This window comes from Cloeon dipterum, chromosome 2 (genome assembly GCF_949628265.1).
Source record: "Cloeon dipterum chromosome 2, ieCloDipt1.1, whole genome shotgun sequence".
Taxonomy (NCBI): domain Eukaryota; kingdom Metazoa; phylum Arthropoda; class Insecta; order Ephemeroptera; family Baetidae; genus Cloeon; species Cloeon dipterum.
In genome coordinates this window covers 37,057,632-37,080,430 of record NC_088787.1, presented here as the reverse complement: position 1 = coordinate 37,080,430, position 22,799 = coordinate 37,057,632, and the positions used below count along the sequence as shown (strand labels likewise).

At 43.9% G+C, this 22,799-nt stretch overlaps 1 protein-coding gene and 1 long non-coding RNA gene across 3 annotated transcripts; both read right to left on the bottom strand.

Annotated features, from left to right (window-relative positions):
- Nucleotides 1-5,440: 5,440 nt before the first annotated feature.
- LOC135936501 (uncharacterized) lies at nt 5,441-6,820 on the bottom strand. 2 transcript variants are annotated; one of them, XR_010574338.1, is made up of 4 exons: nt 6,591-6,820; nt 6,164-6,506; nt 5,953-6,106; nt 5,441-5,584 (listed from the first exon to the last, which is right to left on the bottom strand). It is a non-coding gene; the product is annotated as an uncharacterized LOC135936501 (long non-coding RNA). The 2 variants fall into 2 exon arrangements; XR_010574339.1 differs by having other exon boundaries at nt 6,630-6,820.
- An 8,536-nt stretch (nt 6,821-15,356) lies between these two features.
- On the bottom strand, nt 15,357-19,625 carry LOC135937620 (uncharacterized). The gene is made up of 5 exons (XM_065480780.1): nt 19,261-19,625; nt 18,908-19,202; nt 16,683-16,841; nt 16,083-16,523; nt 15,357-15,566 (listed from the first exon to the last, which is right to left on the bottom strand). Exons 1-5 carry the CDS (start codon nt 19,623-19,625, stop codon nt 15,357-15,359), a joined length of 1,470 nt encoding a protein of 489 aa, XP_065336852.1.
- Nucleotides 19,626-22,799: the final 3,174 nt, after the last annotated feature.

Below are 22,799 nucleotides of genomic sequence, written 5' to 3'. Positions count from 1 at the left end.
CGAAAAATTGTCCCATCGCTCTCTATGTGTAACAAATTGACATCATGGCATTATATCGAGTCCATTAAACGGATCATAAAGCAAACCACCTCCAATAAGAAGATTAACTCATTTAATCAATTTTTATTTTGTTATCAAATGTATTCACGCTGACAAGAGGACTAAATAGATGCTTTGATTATAATCGACACTAGCCTATTCACTTCCGTTTCACGCATCGCTGGCCACATTACAACTTGTATATTTGGTTCGTTATTCAAATTCAAATTTATGTTAGTTTAATTTTTTGAGTCCATCCAGCAGTGACCATGAAGATTCAGACTATGATCCTGTTTCGGATCGTGACATCCGTTCATCCGACAGCGAATACGACGTTCCAGTAGCATATATTCCACTTCCTTACAGGAATGTACCTCCACCGCCCGAATACGTTGGAACAAACCAAGGGACAAAGTGGAATTCTGCCAGGCAAAATAAAGTCTTGTATGCGGCTCGCGGCGATCCGGACCCTGAGATTGCAGTATACTACCACGCGGGCGATTTCACAAAGGAATGCGCCTCGTGCGGCGCTCTGTTTTTCCAAAAAGAGACTGAAACCTTGCGAGCGTGGCCCAACGGGGCTTACGGCCCATGTTGCTCGAAAGGCCAGGCGATGATCCCTGCCATCCCACTGCGTGAAGGATTGCTCAAACAGCTTTTTGAAAACACGCAAGTAGTTATTAAATGCCGGTTCTAAATTATTTTCAACCCCTCCCCTGACCCAAGCCCAGCACCTCCCCACCCTGACAAACCTCCCCAACTCTGACCTACCTCAAACCCCTGACCGACACCCATTACACCCACCCCAACCCTGACGTACATAACTCTGCCTCCTGACCTATCTCATACATGACGTTGACATGAAATGATAAACATGAATTATAGTTTCACAAAATTTTTATTGAACACAATAGTACACAGAACCAAATCTATATGATTTGAAAAAATACATCTAACTGTTTATTAACTCTCCAACAGTTGACTGTAAAATTTTCCACAGAGATTCATCTCTCCTGATTCGAATAGTCGAAATTGAATGACAGGACAAGCAGTTGGATCGTTAGAGTACCTTCTATATATTTCAATCAATTTTGGTAATCATTTAATAACGTACAATAAGCAGAAATCTTCTGTTTTTCTAATAAGCTCTTCAAATTCAAATATACTTAAACGAAAAGCACATGTACCTTCAATCTCGCGCAGAATTATATTTTCCTGATTCGCACTTCTTTTTACGTTAAAGTTTTTCGTTATATCATTTCGTTTTTCCAAAAATTTGTTTTAAATCTCAATTGATTGAAAGAACAAAAACGCTAAAGTATCCAGATTAATTTGCAATCTATTGTTTTTTTCACATAACATAGAAAAGACCCTAAAAACTATCGCCCAATTTCGAACCTTCCAGTCTTTTCCAAAGTGATCGAAAACTGTTTTCTTTTACGACTAATGAATTTCTTCCAAGACCATGACCTACTGCCAAAATCACAGCACGGTTTCATAAATGGAAAAAGTACAATTACGGCTCTCTTCGAATACATCAAAAAACTTGCTGAAGCGCTTGATAAAAAACAAAAAGTGGTTGGCGTATTCTATGATTTATCGAACGCGTTCGGCACAGTTTCACCAGACTTGATACTGAAAAAGTTAGAACACCATGGCGTTCGCAACACCTCATTGAAATGGCTAACATCAGCTTTCAAAGGCCGCGCTCAATGCGTAAAGCTAAAACAAAAGAAGGGGAAATTTGAGCAGGAGATCTTCTCGGACCTTATTCCAACAACAAGAGGCACCCCTCAAGGTGGCATCCTATCTCCCCTAATGTTTGATATAGAGTTTTTTGACCTGGCACTGGAAGTGATGGCAAGTCTCATGGTAAGCTACGCGGATGACGCAAGCACGCTCATGTATGCGAATCTCCCGCCGCAAGTCTCTGAATTGACAGATGCCTCTGCGATGCAAATGAAGAAGTATTGCGAGAAAAACTTTCTACGCTTGAATACAGAAAAACCAGTCGTAGTTCAATTTAGGAAACCAAGCTCAAGAGGAGGAGAAGAACCACAAGAAATAATTTTGGCCAGGGAACAAATGATGGCATCACGAGAGGTAAAAATGCTTGGACTCAGGTTCACGGAAAAACTCTCCTGGAAAAAAAAGGTGACTTTGTCATTGGAAAGCTGCATTCAGCAACAACAATGGTCACGGCGCTACGGAAAATTGTGGATTTTAAACAAGTGCTAAATGTTTACTATGCCTTTGCCTACTCTCATATGCAATATGCCATCGTGTTCTGGGCATCCTGTGATAAAGTTCGAGACGAAGTATTCACGGTTCAAAAACGACTAATAAGAGCAATGGCAAGAATTCGCTACTGGAGATCGCAGACCCCACTAGAATCCGCAAGACCAAGGTTTGAAAAATTCAACCTTCTTCCTCTCTTCTCCCTATATTTGATGGAGAGCTGCAAATTCGTTCGACGCCACCCTCATTACTTCCAGCAAGTCAAAGAGATACACAACTATAATACCCGCTCCAGAAATTTGTACTACGTTCCCGCACAAGTATCATCAGCGGCGGAGCGAAATCCTGAAGTGTATATGCTAAACTTGTATAATCGGATTCCGGTGGCGATTCGTAATGTGGAACAGCAAGAAGAGTTCGAAAAAAAGCTCAAATCATTTGTGTACCAAAACAAATTTTACAATATGAATGAATTTCAAAACTTTAAATGTGATGATATTTAGTGTTATATGATCTATATGTTTGTACTTGTTTTGACATGTTTGCAAATGTTCGAACAGCAATAGAGATAACTACAACGTTGTATCGAAAATATACGCAAATAAATACAATTCCAATTCCAATAACAACGGTGCTTTTATATTGATATCTTAACTCAATCGAAGGTGCAATCCTCTCCATTCTCCTCCTCAGGAATGTAGCTGACCAGATGCGTTTGCCGATTAATTGCTGCATCACCTCCATTAAATTAAGAGAAGTCTTGTGGAGAAATCTCCATCTCGCGACCAACATATGATGTCCACGTAAACAAGTTATCCTCTGCCTCGGGTTGAATGTGAAAATGCTGCGTCTTACCGACGTTTTCCAAAAGTGATCGAATATAATGTTGCTCATCACCGAGATGAATCAGAGTGTATAGGAAGAGTTCAAAACTCATCTAATCGTGTTTGTCCAATAAAACAAGTTTTATCAATGACTCGCCTGCTTTGTACGATACACACAACTCTTTTGCAGCACCGAGAGAGAACTTTCTCCTCAAGACAGCCATGATGTGAAACTGATTGATGATATAAAGAAACTGATCAACGATGGAAAGAATATATGATTATATCCATTCATCAATCAAATGGGTGGGAAAGTAGTGTGAGAAAATGCTTTAATCGTTGAAGGGCAAAACCCAATAAAGAAGATGGAACCAATTGTACAATAGACATCTGGTTTAATCATAAATGGTAATACGCATTAGGTGCATGATCTTTAATAATTTATTCCTCAAAAATGTGACCCTAATTAACAATATCCATTCGGTGAATTAAAGGTCAAACACAATAGAATCTGAAAGCAAACGTCTTTATAGTGAATTAAATGTACCGTTAAAAGACCGAAATAGACATTCTGTTAAAATCCTGTTGATTTGAATAGTCTAGAAACAATCTTCATATCTAAAGCCTAATGTGTTTAATTAAAATAAAAAACCAAGACTGACTTTATATTTTATTTATTGAAAATGAGTTAAATTGTTAATGAATTGTCTTAGAAATAATGGCGAGTATAGTCTCAAGTTATTTTTCAATGACTGATATAATACACATTATATTTAATGGTCATATTTATTTACGAAGATTCTCAGTCTTTATCTAAAAATAACTAGATTGATAATTCAAATCAATTTTTCAAGTATCGACGCTTGTTTACACACTAATAAAATAAAAATTTATCATGTCGTATTTGGAATAATGGGGATTGAAGTCTTATGTTTCTTATATTCAATATTTGATGACGCTAGACTGCTATAATTCACATTTTATTACTATACATATAAGTTGCTCAGACTTTATAAAAAAACTAGATGTAAATCATAAAGTGTCAGCACATTTGTGGTTGTTTTCATACTTAAAAAAATCATAAAAAAGTCGCATTTGAGCAGATCATTCATTTTTCCAAGCTGAGATGAATAGTGACAATGGTATGAAAGTAAATAAAAAAATAATACATATGTATCATGTATAGTTCAAGCATTGTTCCTAAACAATGAGGAAGGGGAGGTTTGAGAAATACACAAACAGTGAAGCGAGCTTTTGAAAATTAATACATTCTCATTCTAGCAATGAGACCGTTCAAAATACCTAATGCCTGATGTGACAAAAACCACCTTCCAAGCTCGATCGAGTTAAGATTATTTCCTTTGGTTCTTCAACCTCTTGCTTTGTTGCCGCACTCCTACAAACGAAGTCCATTACTCTAGGAAGTAGCATTAATAGCATTATTATCGAAATGGGTGCCAAAATATTCAAATACCATACGAGCCACCACCGAACAAAGACAGTAAAATATTTCCTTAACCGTCATCAAAAAATATACAACCATCACCATTTTTACAAAACAAACTAAAATTCACTCCGACTCATACCTTCATTCATCTCAGCACTACTAGCACTCAGATCTATGTTGGCTAACTGGGGCTCCAATGCTTTTGGCTGCGTGTCTTCAATCTGCTCTGGAATCAATTCTGGAAGCGATGATGACAAGTTCCCAATTTCCTCCATTTCCATCAACTCGGCATGTGCGGGTATGTCCATAGCAACGTAGTCGCACACCTCCCCATTCAGTGAATGACATTCACCACAACCCGTCGACACTTGCATACAACGACGATGGAAATAAGCATGCACAGCATCAAACCAACACCAACACCTTGACAAAGATTATTTTACGATTGTGATTTCCCAAAAACACATACCTGTTGCAATTTGCAATTGGACAGTATAAAGTCTTGGCATGCTTGGTGGTGTCATGGTTGTTGGTGGGATTGGTTGGGTAGATGATGGTGAGCAAGGGGTCAGTGCAAGGGAAGTGGGTGCTAGGGGATAGGGGGTAGATGATTTTTGTTGAAAATCATTAACAAATTCTTTCGTTTCCTTTTCGTTTTCAAACATATTCACTGGTGAATTAAGCTGATGATCAATATTTCTAGCGGTGACGATATAACGTTGTATTGATTAATTGGCATTTGACGAAATCAATACGTAAATTATTCAAACAGACGAATGATATATTTTAATTTTTGTAAATTTTTTCTCTCATACCATCTCCCTTTTCCCCAAATTGGGCTTATCTTAATTTTATGTGAGTCTAACGACGAAATTAAAGTGATGTAAAAATCATTCACCGAATGCTGAGAACCCCAATTATTGCGATATTTGGGATACTGATGGCGGGCGCGACAAAAGATCAGCTTTAGCAAAAAAATGAAGATTCTCCACGCGAACAGGTCGCAGGCGAGGACGCCGAATCAGCCACCGAGAACCTGGAAATTATTTGCTTTTTTTTAATCACTGGATGGGTAGCTAAACTAGAATCACACCCACGCCTTTCTTTGAATTTTAAAAAAAAAGATCCCCCCCTAATTATTTTCTTAAATAATCAAATTTTAAAATCATTTAGTCTCTCTAATTTATTTTTAAAATTTCATTCACCATCCAGATCCCCTTTCTTAGAGAATAAAGTAAGATTTAGGCACCTAATTTTAGTAAATAAATAATATGATAAGAAAGGAAAGAATCCCACTGAGCAAGAATGGCGTGTTAGTGATTGATTTCTGGCATGAAGCCAAAATCACTCACACAAGTAAAAGGAGTGACGCCCCAACAAAATACCCTAGTTCACCGTCTTTACCTGAGCCAGGGGGAGGGCGCTGCTGAGGGTGAGACTCTCCCTCCAGTCTATCCCATCAGCTGCGACTTGAGGGGCCGGCCGTAATAAAAAGAGCTGCAGCGGACCACTCGGGGCAGATGCGAGCTGCCTAACACCTGAGAGGTGCTGCTCCTAACTGGAAAGAGGCAATTTGACTCTAATCCTAGGAAGCGACTTGGCAAAGGAATCCTACCTGTTGACCAGGTGAAGTGGAGTCCTCTCTCTCGAAAGGTAAGGCCAGCTTTACGGGTCTCATGCGCCTCGTACTCATCTCCGCTTCTGTTCACAGGGGATTCCTAGAGAAGACCTTCCCGGGGACGAGCCCCCCAGCGCGGTGGAGCCACGATCTGGGCACCCTTTGGGGTCCGCAGAAGCCGGGAAGACCTCTTGTCTTGGATGAGGAGGGAACAGACACTGCAGACCTACTTCCTGTAAGTAGCATACTCCCCGGTCTACCTGGGCAGTCTGATCACCTGTCTTGTTTTCCGCAGAGTGAGAGTGCTCGGGGAAATTTGAGCCAGGCTGCAGCCTACGTCCTGAGAAGTGAGAGGGAATTAGAGCACTGACAGCAGGTAGGATATCAGTGAAATGGGCGGGTGCGGGATTTAATATTCCCATACCTGGCCACTCTCTTGATACTGACAAATTCTTGTCCTCACCTCCGCTAAACCTCTGACTTATGTTGCAGGGTACCCGGGCCTTCAGCATCTAGCAGGGAGGCCGTCTACACGACTTGAAGCACGCCTATTGATCAACAGAAAAACAAGAATTTTGGCTTAAGGGCTTCTGTAAGATTTCGATCAATAAATACGCCTGACGGCTAAGTGGATTTTGCTGCGTTTGCTGTACAGTACTTTGGCTTAGACCTTGGTCCCTCTCATGGACCCCAAAACCCTGATTTAGCACCCTTTTCCACGGAAAAGCGACCGAGAATTCAACTATCGAGATTGTTTACCATCAGAGCGTTGTTCGCACCGGAGGAGGTGTGTAAGGAAAGGAGCTAAGAACTCTGGTCAGCTATTGGCTGGCTAAGTACCTTGATCTGAATACTGCGGCTCGCGTCTACACGCTCCTCCCACACCTATTCTCTACCGGCTGCGGGGACGCTTCTGATTGGGCCAACCTAGAGTTTGCCTCCCTCCGAGTCTCTTTTCCAGCGAGAGGCGCGAAAGTCTCGAGGGCGATAGCAAATTTTGGTGCCGTGACCAGGATCGCTGGAGACACCTGGTCACGATCTTTACGGTGCTAGTACACAACGAAAAACCACCAACTCAACATGCCACTCCCAAGGACTCCTACGGGAGACCCAGGGCCTTCGACGTCTGGTACCCAGCGTCGAAGCTCAGCCCCATCCGGTCGCGATCGGCACCCGAACGCGACCGAGGACGAGGGCCGAGATAGGCACGATGACGAGCATCCTATTGCCCAAGGAGAACGAACTGGTCTCGATTTAGAGGCGCTCGGCCGGGCAGACCAAGCGCCAAGCGGAGATTGACCTGCTGGACTTGGGGCCCAATCCCACAGTTACCGTGGGTGATTATGACGACCAGGCGGAGCAAAGATGGCGAGATACGCCGCACCCAAATGGGAGGCCTCGATCCGCTTCTAGCCACGCTGGACGCGAAACACCCCAAGAAACGGGGAACGCCGCCTCGAGCCAGTCAGTTCACCATCCGCTTGGTAGCATGAACTCAGATGTCCAGGGCCATACCGCCCAAGTGCAAATGGGACATCAAGCCGGGACAGGGATGTATTTCGACCTGAATAACATTCCAGTCTTCTCCGGGCGAGGAGAAGATGCAACCCTGGAAGATTTCTTGTACGGCGTGGAGAGCTTGGTTATGATACAGACCCTCAAACCAGCGAACTTGCGAATCGTGATGGCTTCTCGGACTAAGCATCGAGCACGCGAGTTTGTACAAAAATTACCACTAAGGACGCTGACCTCGTACGCCGAGGTTAGGCGAGCCCTCGAGGCAGAATTTGAGCCTTCACAAAATAGGAGTCGTTTAGAAAGGGACTTCCAAGAATGCAGACAGAGGAACTCAGAATCAGTGACCGAATACTACGAGAACCTGGTTGGGAAGCTGAGGAAGCTGCGCTCAGCCTCTGCCAAGCGTGGGACTTCTTCTGCCGCGGACGATGAAAGTTGGGACGAACGAGCGCTAACCCAGTTCATGCGTGGGCTGAAACAGGCAATTCTGAACAAAATAGATATGATGGACCCAGAAACCCTGGCCGAGGCAAAGCGCTTAGCGCTGAAGGCAGAAGAGAAGCTCGAAACCTACAGAATAAATGAGGAGCTGCTGGCAGCACCATCGGTCTACTCGACACAGACCTCTGGAGCCACGCCCTCCCGACAAGTCAGGTTCAGTCAGCCACCAGCTGTGACCTCCAACACAAGCGAACAGCGATCAGCGCCTAACACGCCCACACGTCAAAACCATACTCAAGAGACAGTTTCTAGCCTAAGCCAAGCTCGTTCCCCAAGAAGACAGAATTACGAACGACCACAATTTACTTGCTTCTTCTGCCAGCAGGTGGGACACCGGCTACAAGATTGCCAGTACCTTTACTGCCTGATATGCCAACAGTAAGGGCATTGCCCTTCTGCGTGCCCACAGAAACAGCAGCCAAAAAACGATTAGAGAGCGGCGTGCAAGCCACTCACCTTGCACGTCCGCTGACGACCAGCCCTTCAGACAACACACAAAACGCCCCGCCCCCGGTGGACCTGTCCATGTTGGCGGCAGTAAAGGCATACCCCACTTACGTCCTATGGGGGCGGGTTCAGCATTTAGACGTTTCCTTTATTGTCGACACAGGAGCTAACATTAGCTTAGTGAATGAACAGCTAGCCACGACTTTACGACTAGAAATAAGTCCTTACAACAGCCAAGTTAGTGGAATCTCTGGCACTGCTATTTCTCTTCTGGGCCAAGCGGAGATAATAATACAGTTGCTTGGCGAAGTGGCGATAAAACAGCCGGTGGTTGTTGTAAACTGCACAGGCTACGAAGCTTTATTGGGCCAGGACTTCCTGATGAAACATCATGCAAACCTTTTAAACACTGACTGCTGCCTGGATTTTACCTGGGGGCGAGTTCCCCTAGATTATTACAAACGCCAAGAACCAACATTAGCGACCGACAAAGGAGGAATCTGGATCCAGGCATTTAGCGAGGTCGAATCAATCGTTCATCAGGACGAACCCATACGAATACAAGTAGTAGGAAACCGCTCGCCCGCTCGTCTTCCTTCACTGAAGGGACGACAGAGCGCCATTTTTCCGGTCCACGTGACTGCACCTGTGGGTACGGAATTAATCCTGCGAGGAGTCGATAGAGGAGGTCAGGTCAAAGTCCCTACTACTTATGGCATAGTGGATACTGGAGGAGTGGTCAATGTGTGGTGCGTGAACACCTCCGAGGAAGAGAAACGAGTAAAGGGTCGGCACCTAAACCAAATATCAGTCGAAGTGATATCGCCTGAAACAGAAGTTGCCCGACTGCACGACATACCTGAAGAGCAATTACCCGAAGTCTCGTGCTCAACTACCAACAATCAATCACTGATTTATTGTCACATAACTATTTCTTTTGCCACCTAATTTGACCATTACAGATTCAACTCATCTCTAATGACGCGATTTCTAGCATAATGATTAGGTTCAACATAATTTTTTAAATAATAGTCATTGCTTCAACAATTAAAAAACATTAAAATCGTTACAAACTACTAAAAAATAATAATAAAACACGCTATTATTTGCAATCAATTCAATGGTTTTTCCCCAAATCTTACAGTCTAAACACATCCCGCCCAAATTCAAGCTTCGCGCGCGATTTTGATTGGTCCTAAAAATAACGTTCCATCCATAAAGCCTCCACGCCAACACAGCACCACAGCAACACAAACACAGCACCAGAACCGCATGCCGCTAACAAACATGCTTGTTCATCCAATCGCATCCGCCAGAACGACAAGAACTCCATGTAAGTTATTGTCAAATTACGCTTTTCAATATGGAACAAACACAACTTATTTGATATTGCATTAACCCGCTACCACATTTTGATTTTACGCAGCCCAACATAGACAAATTTCCACCCGCTTGCATGTCCATTAAATATTATTTTGTATTAGACTAACCTTGTATACGGGCTGATGTTACCCATTTCCGCTTGAATTGTCAAACTTAATTTATTCAATACATGTTTCCATCAACCCGACACACATAACATTACATAACAAACCATTACTTTCACAAATTGAACCACCCTATTGCACACAATCAATTCCCCCGCAACTAAATTCAATTAGTAAATAAAAAAATATAACAACACAGACAATCGACAATTTCTACGGCAAATATTAATGTAATTTATCCCGCTTTAAATTCATATCTGCATTACAGATATTAACTGTCCAACGTCATACGGGTTGCTTGAACATGAGCAAATCAGACGCAGACATGATTGACTTGGACAGCGACCGCGACGTGTCGACTGCCTCCACCCCATGCTGCTGGGGTTGTTGCAACGCGCCAAGTTCGCCAAAAGCATCGGCCTCCGAACAGCTTTGTGAGGAGGACTGCATCATGCACTTCCAAGGAGGCACAACTGTTGCAAGTAAATTTCAATTTTGTCTCGTGCAGCCTTTTATTCTCTCACCGTTACAGATTCACTCGTTAGGTCAGAAGCTGCGCTGGACAAACTCTACGTTCGCTACAACGACTTGAAAACGGAATTCAAGGACGCGCAGGCTGTCCTGCGAGAAAACAGTCTGGAGACCCACCAGCTGGAAAAAGCTCGAAGATCGCTCAGCATGAGGATTCAATATGACTCGTGAGGATGCGTCACAAGATTGAGCAAAGGGTCAAGGACGCATCCGAGGCAGTTGTCGAGTACGAGCAACGCCTCACCGAGTTTTCCAAGACTGCTCAAGACCTGTTCTCCGGGAGAAAATGATGGGCAATTTTTTTCCAGTTGATAATTTACGGGATGTGTATTTATTGCAATCTTTCGGCAACATCAGGCAATACCATTGCATTGTCACCTCATTATTTTTATTTCTGTAACTACAAATTTTTCAATTGCATCCCAACATATGTATGTACCATTCTAATTTTGTAATAAAATGTTAATATTATAAATTTAATTCCTAATGCTAATTAATTGCAAACTACCAATTATAATTTACTAGATTATTTACTGCAAACACACATTGTATTCCATTTATATTACTTCCTAAAACATAATTATTCAAACTCATTCAGCTCTAACAAGCATTCATATATGACGCTATTTACAATAACACTGTCTGGTTTTTCCCCAATCTGAGCCTCCTCATTTGTCACCAAGAGACTCGTGAGTCTCTTCAGGACAGAAACACCGCAAAGTTTGGGTGGCCTAAAGAGACTCACTGTCACCCTTTTTTTTATCCATGAGTCTCTTCAGACCAAATTGTAAAGCCTTTCCCGCCAAATTAAAAAAAACGCGCGCGCATTTGTGATTTGCGCCAAGAACACCACTGCAACCACACCTTTTGCACAGCACAGAGCAGCACCACTTACTATTCAGCCGTTGCAAAACGCACTCGTGAACAACAACATCCACTGAATAACGTGAATCACCAATAAATCCGTGTAAGTTTATCTCATGATATCCTTCCTTCATCAATTACATACTGCCACCACGAATGTATTTCTCTACATAACTGTTTCCTTGCGGGCTGTTTAAGTAAATTTAATATTTCAACTTATGACTTTCTTTCTTAATGAACATGTTTAAATCATCTCCACATACATAACATACCAATTTTTGCATATACATTTTCAACCAGCTTATGAAAATTATTACTTTCAGCCCGCACAAGCACATAATGATTAAAAGCCATAAAAGAATACACAAATTGTATCTCTATACTTTTTTTCATTACTTAGCATTCACATTTATCCCACCTTTGCAGCCAAGTTAATTTATTCGGGATGTCTATCATGCAACGTTAGTACTCTGACGACAACTTCCAACACAAGGGGAATCCTACTTACATGGAGCCCTGCCAAAACACGGAAGGTAACTTCACAGCTTCTGAACACCAGCAATTGCAAGCCCGGTGCTCTTCAGCTAAAGGTAAATGTTCTTTATTTAAAGTATTGTCGCCATTTAATTACATGTCTATTACAGCATCAATTGAAACTTATGAGGGGCAATTAAAACATTCTACCGCAGACTTGACAACATTCGAGCTGACCTGTCCAACAAACACGTTGACTACGCCGGATTTTTCCGTGAAATTGATCAAGTACAAAGAGAGATCAACGCCATGTACAGGAAACAGCGCGAGCTCTGGGAGGAGCTGGTTGGGCTCGATGCCCGTGTAAAGTTGCACCAGATGCAATGAGACACTTTGAGAGGCAGATGAGCTCAAATGGAGGTGCATGTCGAGGTGCACCCTTCAAATAATAGTGCACTCATTCTGTTTCAAAATTTTTGAAAAATTTTCTTTTCTCGGTATGAAACTAATTATTACCATACGGGATGTTTCTGATTTGCACAAGTGTAAATGCTTATAGGCAATTGTATCACACACTTTCTTATTAATTTATATATATTTGTAGCTCTTTTCATCGGAATGCAACCCAGGTTGTGAACCACCATTGAATTCAATAAAACATTGTTTTTCAAAATTCACTTCCCTATTCTCATTTCATGTCAGCCACCAATCCCAGTTTTATATACCAAAACCTGCAAAAACCCACTCGAAAAAAATAAATCCAAGACAAAAGCATCCAACTACATAAGGATTGTCACCACTGGCCGACAATTTACAATAAAAATGATCGAAAATAATCTTCCTGCATTACAAAGCAAACCACACACTTTACAAGAATTATCACCCCGTCTATTAGTTGAAGATCGGTCTCCTTCTCTTTGGCACTGGGCCTCTTGCACATGCAGCCAATTTCGCCAACTCTAACCTAAAAGATAATTCATGTATCAGTCTCACTATACAATTTAATAATTGCTTTTTAATACTGCCAGTCCTCCTCAAGAATTTGCAGTGATTGCCGAACTGCAACATATGATAGCTCGGGCACACTTCCTGGAAGATGATCCTCTGTTTCACTGAAGATAATAATTTTCAATTACATAAATTTTCTCAGCAACGTCAATACATACCTGCTGCCAACTGGCATTGTCTGTTCCTTCGGGCTGTCAAACTCTAAAAAGATGTCCTGGTCAGAGTCCGAATCTTCGCTGCTCAGGTCATCCGTCAATTTGGAATCAACGTCCGAACTCTGTTGTTTGGCTTCAGTTGGCTTCTCCAACGTGAACTCTTCCGCAGCATCAGTGTCTACCATCTCCCTACTGATTGTGAACAATATGATTTCCATATTTTAATAACTTCACTCATTGGGCCACAAAAACACAATGAAAACATTCAAAAATATTTCTGTCTCCATAACTACCCACAACACATAACACACAATGAGGCTTCGGCTGCATGGTCTCACCAAGTCACCAACTATGATTGTAACTCTTGGCACGGGATACACAACTTTCACCAGCTGCAATTTGGTCCTTCACGGCAAAAACACATTTATCTAGCTCAACCCGGACACGATTTGTCACACAATTTGTCTTGTAAATGTGTCACGAAATAACGCATGAATCATCTATTGCAAAATAAAAATTAAATTTGCGGGCTGCAATGCATCTCTGTTCGTCACATTATTTTAACAAATTCAAAGCTGCTTTAAAATTATCAATAAACGAGTCATGTGTCCACACATTACCAAGAGCTTTGCAACTTGAAGGTCGCTGAGTTAGCCACTGATTTGAACACTTGTTTAGCTCCATCCATCGCCTTCAATATTAAAGGAAACAGTGCCGCGTGTTTGGCCGCTATTTTAGCCGCTGGTTTAACCGCTACATTGCCGAAAAAATTAGCCGCTTGACCCACCGTGCCCAACAATAACTTGGGCATGACCCAAACAACACATTTAAAGATGAGAAACATGCCAATAATTGCTTCTTTGGCTGCATCGATTTCTGGACAACCTCCAAGCCACCCCGTGAAAACACCCTCTCCAGGCATCTTACAATAGTTACTCACCCTCCAGCAACACCAATCAATTATCCCCCTTCACATCACTACACAAACGCAAAACTTTCACGCCCCCAGATAGGGTAAACACAACACAAAACACATCATAAACACAATTTACCACGCTTATGAGGCACACTTTAAACAGCAACCATGGCGGCCAAACAATCTTTCACAGAAGTGGGGAAGACGCGGTGCCGGTAAAATTATCCGAAATATCGTTGAAAAACCGCAACCGCCACTTGGCTCCGCCCCAATCCTGTGGGGGGGGGGGGGGGAAATGTGCCAACATAATAAAATCGCGACGACGGCGCCATTAAAATCCATACACACGAACTCACATTTGGGTGTTTAAAATATGTCACGAAGGACAGAAAAACCGCGAAGTTTCGGTGGTCTGAAGAGACTCACTGTCACGAAGAGACTCCGAGTCTCTTCACGAATTTCCCCTCCAAGTGAGTCTCTAAGTGACAATTTTCGTGTTCGTGAGTCTCTTCAGACCACTATATTAAAACTTTCTGATGGTTGGAAATGAAAATGCAGACCAACAAGATGCTCGTCACGTCAATTAATTTTAAAAAAATATATTTATCGGCGCTCTCCGAAGGACCGAATGAATTTTATTAAATCTTTGCTTACGTCTGACTTCCGCCTCGCTCGGAGGTGCCTCTTCCTGAAGACCTTCGTCGAAAGCGGCGTCTTGGTCCGGGATGCGCAGCATGTCGTTGATGTCGATTTCTTGGATCAATTCTTGGTCCAGCGTTGCGTTGTTCAGCAGCAGTTTTCTTGCAAAATTTCTAAGTAGTCGGAGCCTCTGACCTTCTTCATCGCGCTGCAGGGCAAAAGGACCGACCTTTGTGCGCCAATATTCCTCAAAAAGTTCTTTGGGCTGCGCAGGGCCAGCAAGGAGCAGCAGCATCAAGAACAGCACTCTCATTGAAAATGGGGTTGCGCCCATTTTAGCTTCCTCCAGGACGTTCCTATGTTATTGGTCGTCTCTGGCGAGTCCCAATGCGACCGCCGCTTGTCTGAAGGACTGATGCTCGATGCCATCAACTGTTCTTGCGTCTTCGTAGCTTGAAATTAAATTGATTCGGTCGAAATTTTGAATTTTACGAGCTAGAATAAATTACAAATCTCGTAATTAACGGCCTGTGCTGAACAATAGCGCGGAGCCAGAATTTCTCCTCGTGTTTTGGCGAGACGGGATACAGGTTTACCAGCATTCTGATTCCCTTGCGCTTCCTGGCGTTCCACTTGCGCTTCTTGCGATCTCAAGTGAAGAATTCAGGCACATCGACAAACTTGATTCTTTCCAGAAGGATGCGATCGACATCGTTGGCGGTCCTGTACAGGTCGAAATAAGCCAAGAACTTGCTCTTCTTGAGCGGTCGATCGGCGGCCGCGATCGCTCCTTCCTGCCCCGTTCGCGCAAGCCACACGACAGGCGTTTGCTCGGGAGTGTGAACATTTAGGTCCAGGACCTGTGTGCTAAAAGAGTTGAAATTATTTGGTATTTAAAAAAAACCGTGGCGAATTAATACCGCATGAAGAGTGTATTTCATGATCATGAACAGCATCAGGAGTGTCTACATGGATTCCACGGAGGTTAGGTAGCGGACGGTGAGGACTTTTTGCAGCTCGTCGATGGCGACCTGACCATTTACGGGTTCATCGGCTGGCCCTTGTCCGGTAGTCACTGGTTGCTAGGGCGGCTGGCCTTGTCCCGTCGCTGTTTGCTGCGGCGCAGATGGTCTGCCCAGCCCCGTGACTACCGTAGAAGTGTGCACGTGGTCCCTTCTAGTCATCCGGTCAGGATTCTGCGGGTAGAGTTTTAAACAATTCAAAATTTATTGAAAAAATTAGGAAAAAAAATTAAATTTTCCACTGCCGCTTTAACGCTTACGTGGGAAATTTATTCGTAAGAATTTAATATTAATTTTTAAAGATTGGTTGTGTTAAAAATATTTTAATTTAAAAGTGCCAAAAATAATAATTACTCGGATGGTGTGACCGACACGCTGAGCTGTCATTTCGGTGGTGGCCATGTCTGGTCCTTTTGTGATGTACTTGCACACATAGCGAATCTGGCGGAGACTATTGAACGGCACCACGTTCACGTGGCAGTTCAACGTCTTGAGCAAATAAGGGTTGTACGGGACGACATCGCGATTGCTGTAAACACGGCCTCGGACACGAACGGTGCGTCCGCCGGGCGGTCTTTTCAGTCTGATGAATCCCTTGCCGTCGTTCAGCGTCGTGTTATCCCTCTGCTCGACCGGGAATCCTTTCTTGCACACCGCTCTATTGTCGCCGGCGGCGCAGAGCGGTGTGCAGTTGTGCAGCATGAACTTTTTCACGCAATCATGCAGTTTCTTGTCGACCGCGGGATCTGCGATTCCGGTGGACACAAAGCTGTCATCGTCGTCCGGGTTGACGAGCTGAAATGAATTACTTGTAACATATACTCGGCACAATCGGAATCTCGTTGTAACTTCTGATCAGTGGTCAGAACGATATGGACGTGTGGGAGCCCGCGCTTTTGGAATTCCGTGACCATTTCGTAATTCTAGACGTTACCGAAGATCTTCTCTTTTAACGAACATGTCCTTGACTCTTTCAACCTTTGCCGCGATAGCCCTGCATTTGAGATCCGAGTTTAGGCTTCCATCATTGAAATCAACACCGTCGATGTCGTTAACCTCCGGCTCTCTGGGGTTCGCCGTAATGGTGACGAAGAAGTTGGGCATTCCCGTCTTCTACAGATACATTGTTACAATCACTTGTAATAAAGGCAATAGCGAAATTGGCAAACACGTAAATTGTGTAAAATGATTGATTTATTTTTATTTTTGTAAAAACATCTTTCCTATCTTTTCCTCTCTTCTTTGATTATTGCTTGTTTTTGTATTTGTGCGAGTGGAGTGATTATGTGCAAAATTGTGCGAAAGCGAACTTGTGTGCAGCACGAGTGCGACAGCCCAGCGACCAGCTGCTTCGCCCTCCCAGTTTCTCTACCTTCGATAGATGCCGCAGGGGGTTGGCCTGAGCTAGCCCACGGTAGGTCAGGGAACAATAAATGAGATGGCCCAAAATCACCGACCAGAGCGCACGTCACCTGAACAGGGTGCGTCTCTCATTGCAGACGAGATCTTACGATTTCGGATTCGGCGATAATTTCACTCTTTCAATCTACTCGCAACCACGCCGACCGAGACCGAAAAATTCGAGTTCATTAGAGTGAGGCTGAATCTGGAGACGACGAGACAAATTCCATTGCTTGAGATTACATCGTTAGATGCGTTAATAACTGCGGGATTAGATTTCGAAGTGGTTCAGGGGAAAGTGGACAACTACCGTGACTCAGCCGCGCCAGACAATCCAGCTTCACATATAAGGAAAGAAATATATTTTTTATAAAAAATTTGACAGTTTCAGCTTTGTGGATCGATTCTGCGAAAATAGCTCGTTTAATTTATTTTTATCTTGCGTTGAAAATTCGGTGCTCTGCGCGTGTCAGGTCGCGCCACCCTGACATTGTTGGGTCAGGTGCGGCAGGTGAAAGCAGTTCGCGAGACACGTCCGATGAGGGGTCGTGGTCCGAGATGAAACGAACGGTCGAATTTTTGCATTTAAAACAATGAAAAGTTGGTTCGAGTTGGTAGACGGCAGTTCGCCTGCCGCTCGGAGCATGGTGCACCGCTCGACAGGCGCGAAATCCGCTGAAAAGAAGCACAAATACTGACGACGGAAGCGAAATGAGTCGTTGCGGCCAGCTGAATCGCGAAGTGGAAGTGTTCAGGGTGGGCGACCTTGTAAAGGTTTTTTGGTTCGAAGATGGCTGGCCATCGCAAAGCAGCGTCAAACTTGGTGGAAAACGCGGTAAAATTCGGCCTGCGGAAGGGTCTCAGGTCGGGGGACCCTGAAATAGTTGGGTCAGGTGCGGCAGGTGAAAGCCGTTCGCGAGACACGTCCGATGAGGGTTCGTGGTCCGCGATCGAACGAACGGTCGTATTTTAGCATCGAAGACAATAAAAAGTGAGTTCGAGTCGGTCGAAAGCAGTTCGCCTGCCGCTCGGCGCATGCTGCACCGCTCGACAGGTGCGAAATCCGCTGAAAAGAAGCCCTAATATTGACGACGGAGAAGAAATGAGTCGTTGCGGCCGGCTGAATCGCGAAGTGGAAGTGTTCAGGGTGGGCGACCTGGTAAAGGTTTTTGGTTCGAAGTGGGCTGGCCATCGCAAAGCAGCGTCAAACTTGGTGGAAAACGCCGAAAACGCGGTTAAATTCTGCCTGCGGAAGGGTCTCAGATCGGGGGACCCTGAGGAAGGTCGTTTGACCGTGCCAGGTTAAAGCGTTAGGCGAACGCTTTCGAATGATTGGTCGCGGTTGAGCCTGCGGCCAAAACTCGAATTTTGGCAAACATAAATGTGTGCGGCACGGTGCCGCGCCGCACTCTCCTTTTGCCGTGCACGCGATTTGCACCCCAAGAACCGAAAAACCCTTATAAAATCAATTTGGGTAGAGAAAAACCGGAGAAAATCGAGATTCAGACAGGGGCGCACGCGCTCGCGTGTGTTCGATGGTCAAATTCGAGATTCAGCTCCCAAAATTGGCCGTAATTTTCCTATGGGCGGGAAAATTGTCAAACTTGGTTTCGCTGCTTTTATTGGCATTTGGGTTATGATAGGCTAGTAATCGCGGCCAAAATTGATACGAAAAAATTAATTCCCTAATTTGAGTCGCTCGCAATACCGTAATTTTGCTAGACCGAAAGTTCACATTTTTGAGCTTTTTATTGAAAAAAAGTTATTTCAATGATCACCTTTATGCTGACGATGGCGTGTTGGTACAGTTGCTGCATGGATTCGTCTCCATAGTGATGGTTTTTCGGTAAGAGAAAAGACCTCCCAACCTTGTGGTGCATGTTCTCCGCGACCTTCTGCAGCATCTCCTGCATGTGCTTCATGGAATCAAGCTTCATTTCGTGCGGCATGGTGTGGCGCAGGAAGTTAAGCACGTTTTCCTGGACTCGTGTCCACTGGTCCACGTGGTACTGCTGTGTCAACGGACCGCAGTTGAGCTCAATTTGCGGCGGCTCTCGGCGGAAGCAGAGCAGTCTGACGATAAAAATTTAATTAGAAATTTTGCATTCAAACATAGTCGGCCATTACTGACCTTAGGTGTTCATGCAAGGTCACGCGGTTGCGAACAGCGGTTCGGTTTGGCCCTTGATGTTCGTGGCCGCCAGGATACCAGGCCCAAATGCCGTGTGGGTAAAGGACTGGGTAGAGCAGGAGGTTTCGGTTCGGATCTGCGGGGTGGACCTTTTGTTTGAATCCATTTTTCACCACGAAGGCCTGAATTCCTTCCGGAACTCCGCCAGTATCGAAGAGAGCGGCAACTTCAGTTTCGCAAACTGGCAAGGCGTGCGTTTTGTCCCGTAAGGTGATCCTGTCGCGGCCGGGCTGTTTGAATGCGATGGTGATATTACCGATGGTGTTTCCAGCTTCCAGCTGCTCAGAAATGTATTGTCGCGCCATCGTAAAGGTTCGGTAGAAGGGGTTGATGTCCAATAAGAAAGTCAAATATCTAGTGAGCGCCTCCTCCGAAAGACTTTGGCCGCCGAATACCCCGCGAACTTGGTCCACGACTCTTTCGGGGCTGACAAAACAATCAGTTGCGCTTTCCTCCTCCTTCCTAAATTCGCGTTCGGCGCATTTGGCGCAGGCTGCTCGCCGGGTCCCGTTCTCGCCGTCGGATCTAATGGCAGCATGTGAGCGTATGTGGTTCCGTGGATTTTATAAACCGCAGGAGCAAATCGGCCAGGGGTGTTCTCGAAGTGGACTCTCTTTGCCTCGTAATGCGTCAATGACAGCTGACGAAGGAAATGGATTTCATTGTTTACGTCATAATTAATAATATTCAGTGTGCTTGTCGTGTCGTGTTTGTGAGAGATATTAGCGTTTTGCAATTTAAATGTATTTTCTTTGATTTGAGATTTAATTTCGTATATACACTGCCCGAACAAAATTATTTCCTACAAAATTAATTCTGTTTTATTAATTTTATTTAAATTATACTGCGTAAATGACAGGGAATTTAGCTGCTTGGCAATTGGCGCGAACCATCCTTGTTCCTGAAATCTCACTTTATTTAAATGTCGACTAAGTTTCAACGTATTGAAGCACTGCGGCTCAGATCTAGACGAGAGAAACCTAATATTTTAATTTTAATTTTAGAGAAAAAATGGAGCTCATTTCTATTGTTGTCCTGCACCGATCCACTTGAAAAGTTGTTTTTGGTGTGTTTGTGTTCTGGTGTTCACTCTGAATAATGGACCGTTGGTAATTATTTTATTAGCGCTAAACAGAAGGTTGCAGCAGCCAAAAAAATGAAAAATGAAAATCTGCTTTGAATCCAAAAATTAGAATTAAAAATTTAGTTCTCTGCATATTGGCCAATTATTCGCAAAAATTTATGTTGAGTGACCAAAAATAAAAAACCGAGGTCGATTGTAATGAATTTTTTTTTCATTTTTTTTAAATAAACGTAATTTTTAATTACCTGACTGGCTGACGACTGCGTGTCAGTCTCTGGTAACTGCATGCCGACAAATTTTCGCACACTGTCAGTGGGATTAGCATGACCGAAGGTGAATTGGTCCATTTGTCGATCTTGGTCGTCCAGAGGGCTGACCTCCGTAAATGCATCTGGTCCAAATAGTGTGGGACTCTCAGTCACAGATAGTTGGGAAAGGCTAGAAAATGTGTTTATTGTGAGGAATTGAATTTTTAATTATAATTAAACAGTGTTCACCTGGCGGCGATTTCGTCACCCTGCAAATGAGGCTCGTCTGACTGGGCAGCTATTGGGGCTAAAGTTGGAGTGGCTTCCTCCCTGGTAACGGAAATGCTCTAAAAACAGACGGTTAAGAAATTAAATGTTTTTTAAAAGTTTCAACTCGATTTGAATACCTGGCTGCGAAATTGCGGCGACTGCTTTGGGTGAGTTTTTACTCCAATCGCTTTTCTAATTGACTCTGGTGGAATGTATTCATCATCGCTTTCATTGCCATCTTCGCCTCCACTTTCTGGTTCAGTCGCAGAAGACACTCTACCGGAAAGTCTTTTGGACCTTCGTCTCAAAGCTGGATTCAGCACAACAACCTCGGGCGCAGGGTGGTCCTCGACTTGAGGAACATCGTGCGGTGAAGGAACAGACAGTCTGCAAAATTGATAAATTGTGATTTTTTATTATTAAAATATTAGATTTCGGGTTTTACGCAGTCTGCACTTGTTGAATGTCGCGGGCCTAATCCTCCAGTGCGCCAGCCAATGCTTGCTCGTCCTCGGCCTGATTAGCGGGGCGGCGGTGTCTTCCGGAGTATTCGCCGGGGCATTTGTCAAGATCGCGCCAACCTTTTGAACGAACAAAGTAAAAATATGTACGAAAAATAGTAACTAATTGTATATCAACTTGAAGCATTGGAGCTGCCGCTGCGTATTTCAGCGGCGTCGTCGTCCGTGTCTAGCAGGCTTGGTCCTCGCGACCGACCAAAGGGAATAGCGCTGTTGGCGCTCTCGACCTGGTCAGGTGGTGGCGGCCGCGTCTGAGTGCTTTCAGAGGCCAAGAAAGCCGGTGTAGGGATGGCTGCTTGTGGTAGAGGCGTGCGCCGAGGCTTTCCTCGACCACGTTTCGTCGTGTCAGCAGGAGCAGCATGGGGTGAAATTGGCGTGAAAGACTTTGTAGATGAAGCTGACGACAAACTACTTTGCTCTGGTTGCGGTTTACGTCGTGGCCTCCCCCGACCTCGTTTTGTTGGTTCACTCTGCGTCGATTGTGCTGGACCACGATTGGAGGCTGCGGGTAAAAAAAAGCACAAATTGCGAAATTAAATACCAACATTATTAAAGAAATAAAATATAAAATTGCTTTACTTGTGTCGAATGATCCATCTTGAGACCAAATAGCGATGTTCACTTGCTCCAATTGTGTCGGCAAACCGGGAGCTCTGAGGCGAGGAGTAGCTGAAGCAGACCCGGAGGTTGAACTCCGGCTTGAAGTGCTCGACAGATCCGAGTCTCTCTGCTTTGGTTTGGGTTTCTTAAACACTCCATCCTCCGAAACGGACGAAGCAATGGAACGCTCTTGCTGAGTGGATTTGGTGCCGCCCTGTTGTTTCGGATTTTTCTTGTCCTTAGTGGTGTGCAAATTACACTTCTTCTTCCGCGTCATCTGCAGAGATATATTCATAATGAGGCTGTGATTACCATTCTAATAAGCGTCGTTAAGTGATGTGTTGGAGCAAATTGCAAATGAAAATTAAAAATCGGTCGGCATATGTGGGGAAAAACGTCAAATAATTAACATTGAATAGAAATTGATATAGAATTGAATGAAAATTGGACGTCAAATGCGTACGAATTATACTCATAAACACGTTTTCAATGTTGTGTGCGTGGTGAAATGGCAAAAAACAACAATGCAGTTTGTTTTTGTCGAGAAACAGCGTCAAATTATGTTATTGACAGAAGCGCAAAGTGGAATTCAAGAAGAAAAATTCTCATACACTTACCTTGGGCCGCAGAAAGCCGGTTGAAGCTGTTAACTTAAGAACGCTCGGCCGAATTTAGCCACACACGAGCAGATGTGCAGTCGATGGAACTTCACAAACCGTATTTTCATTCAAATTCAAAATTGTAATTGGCGAATAT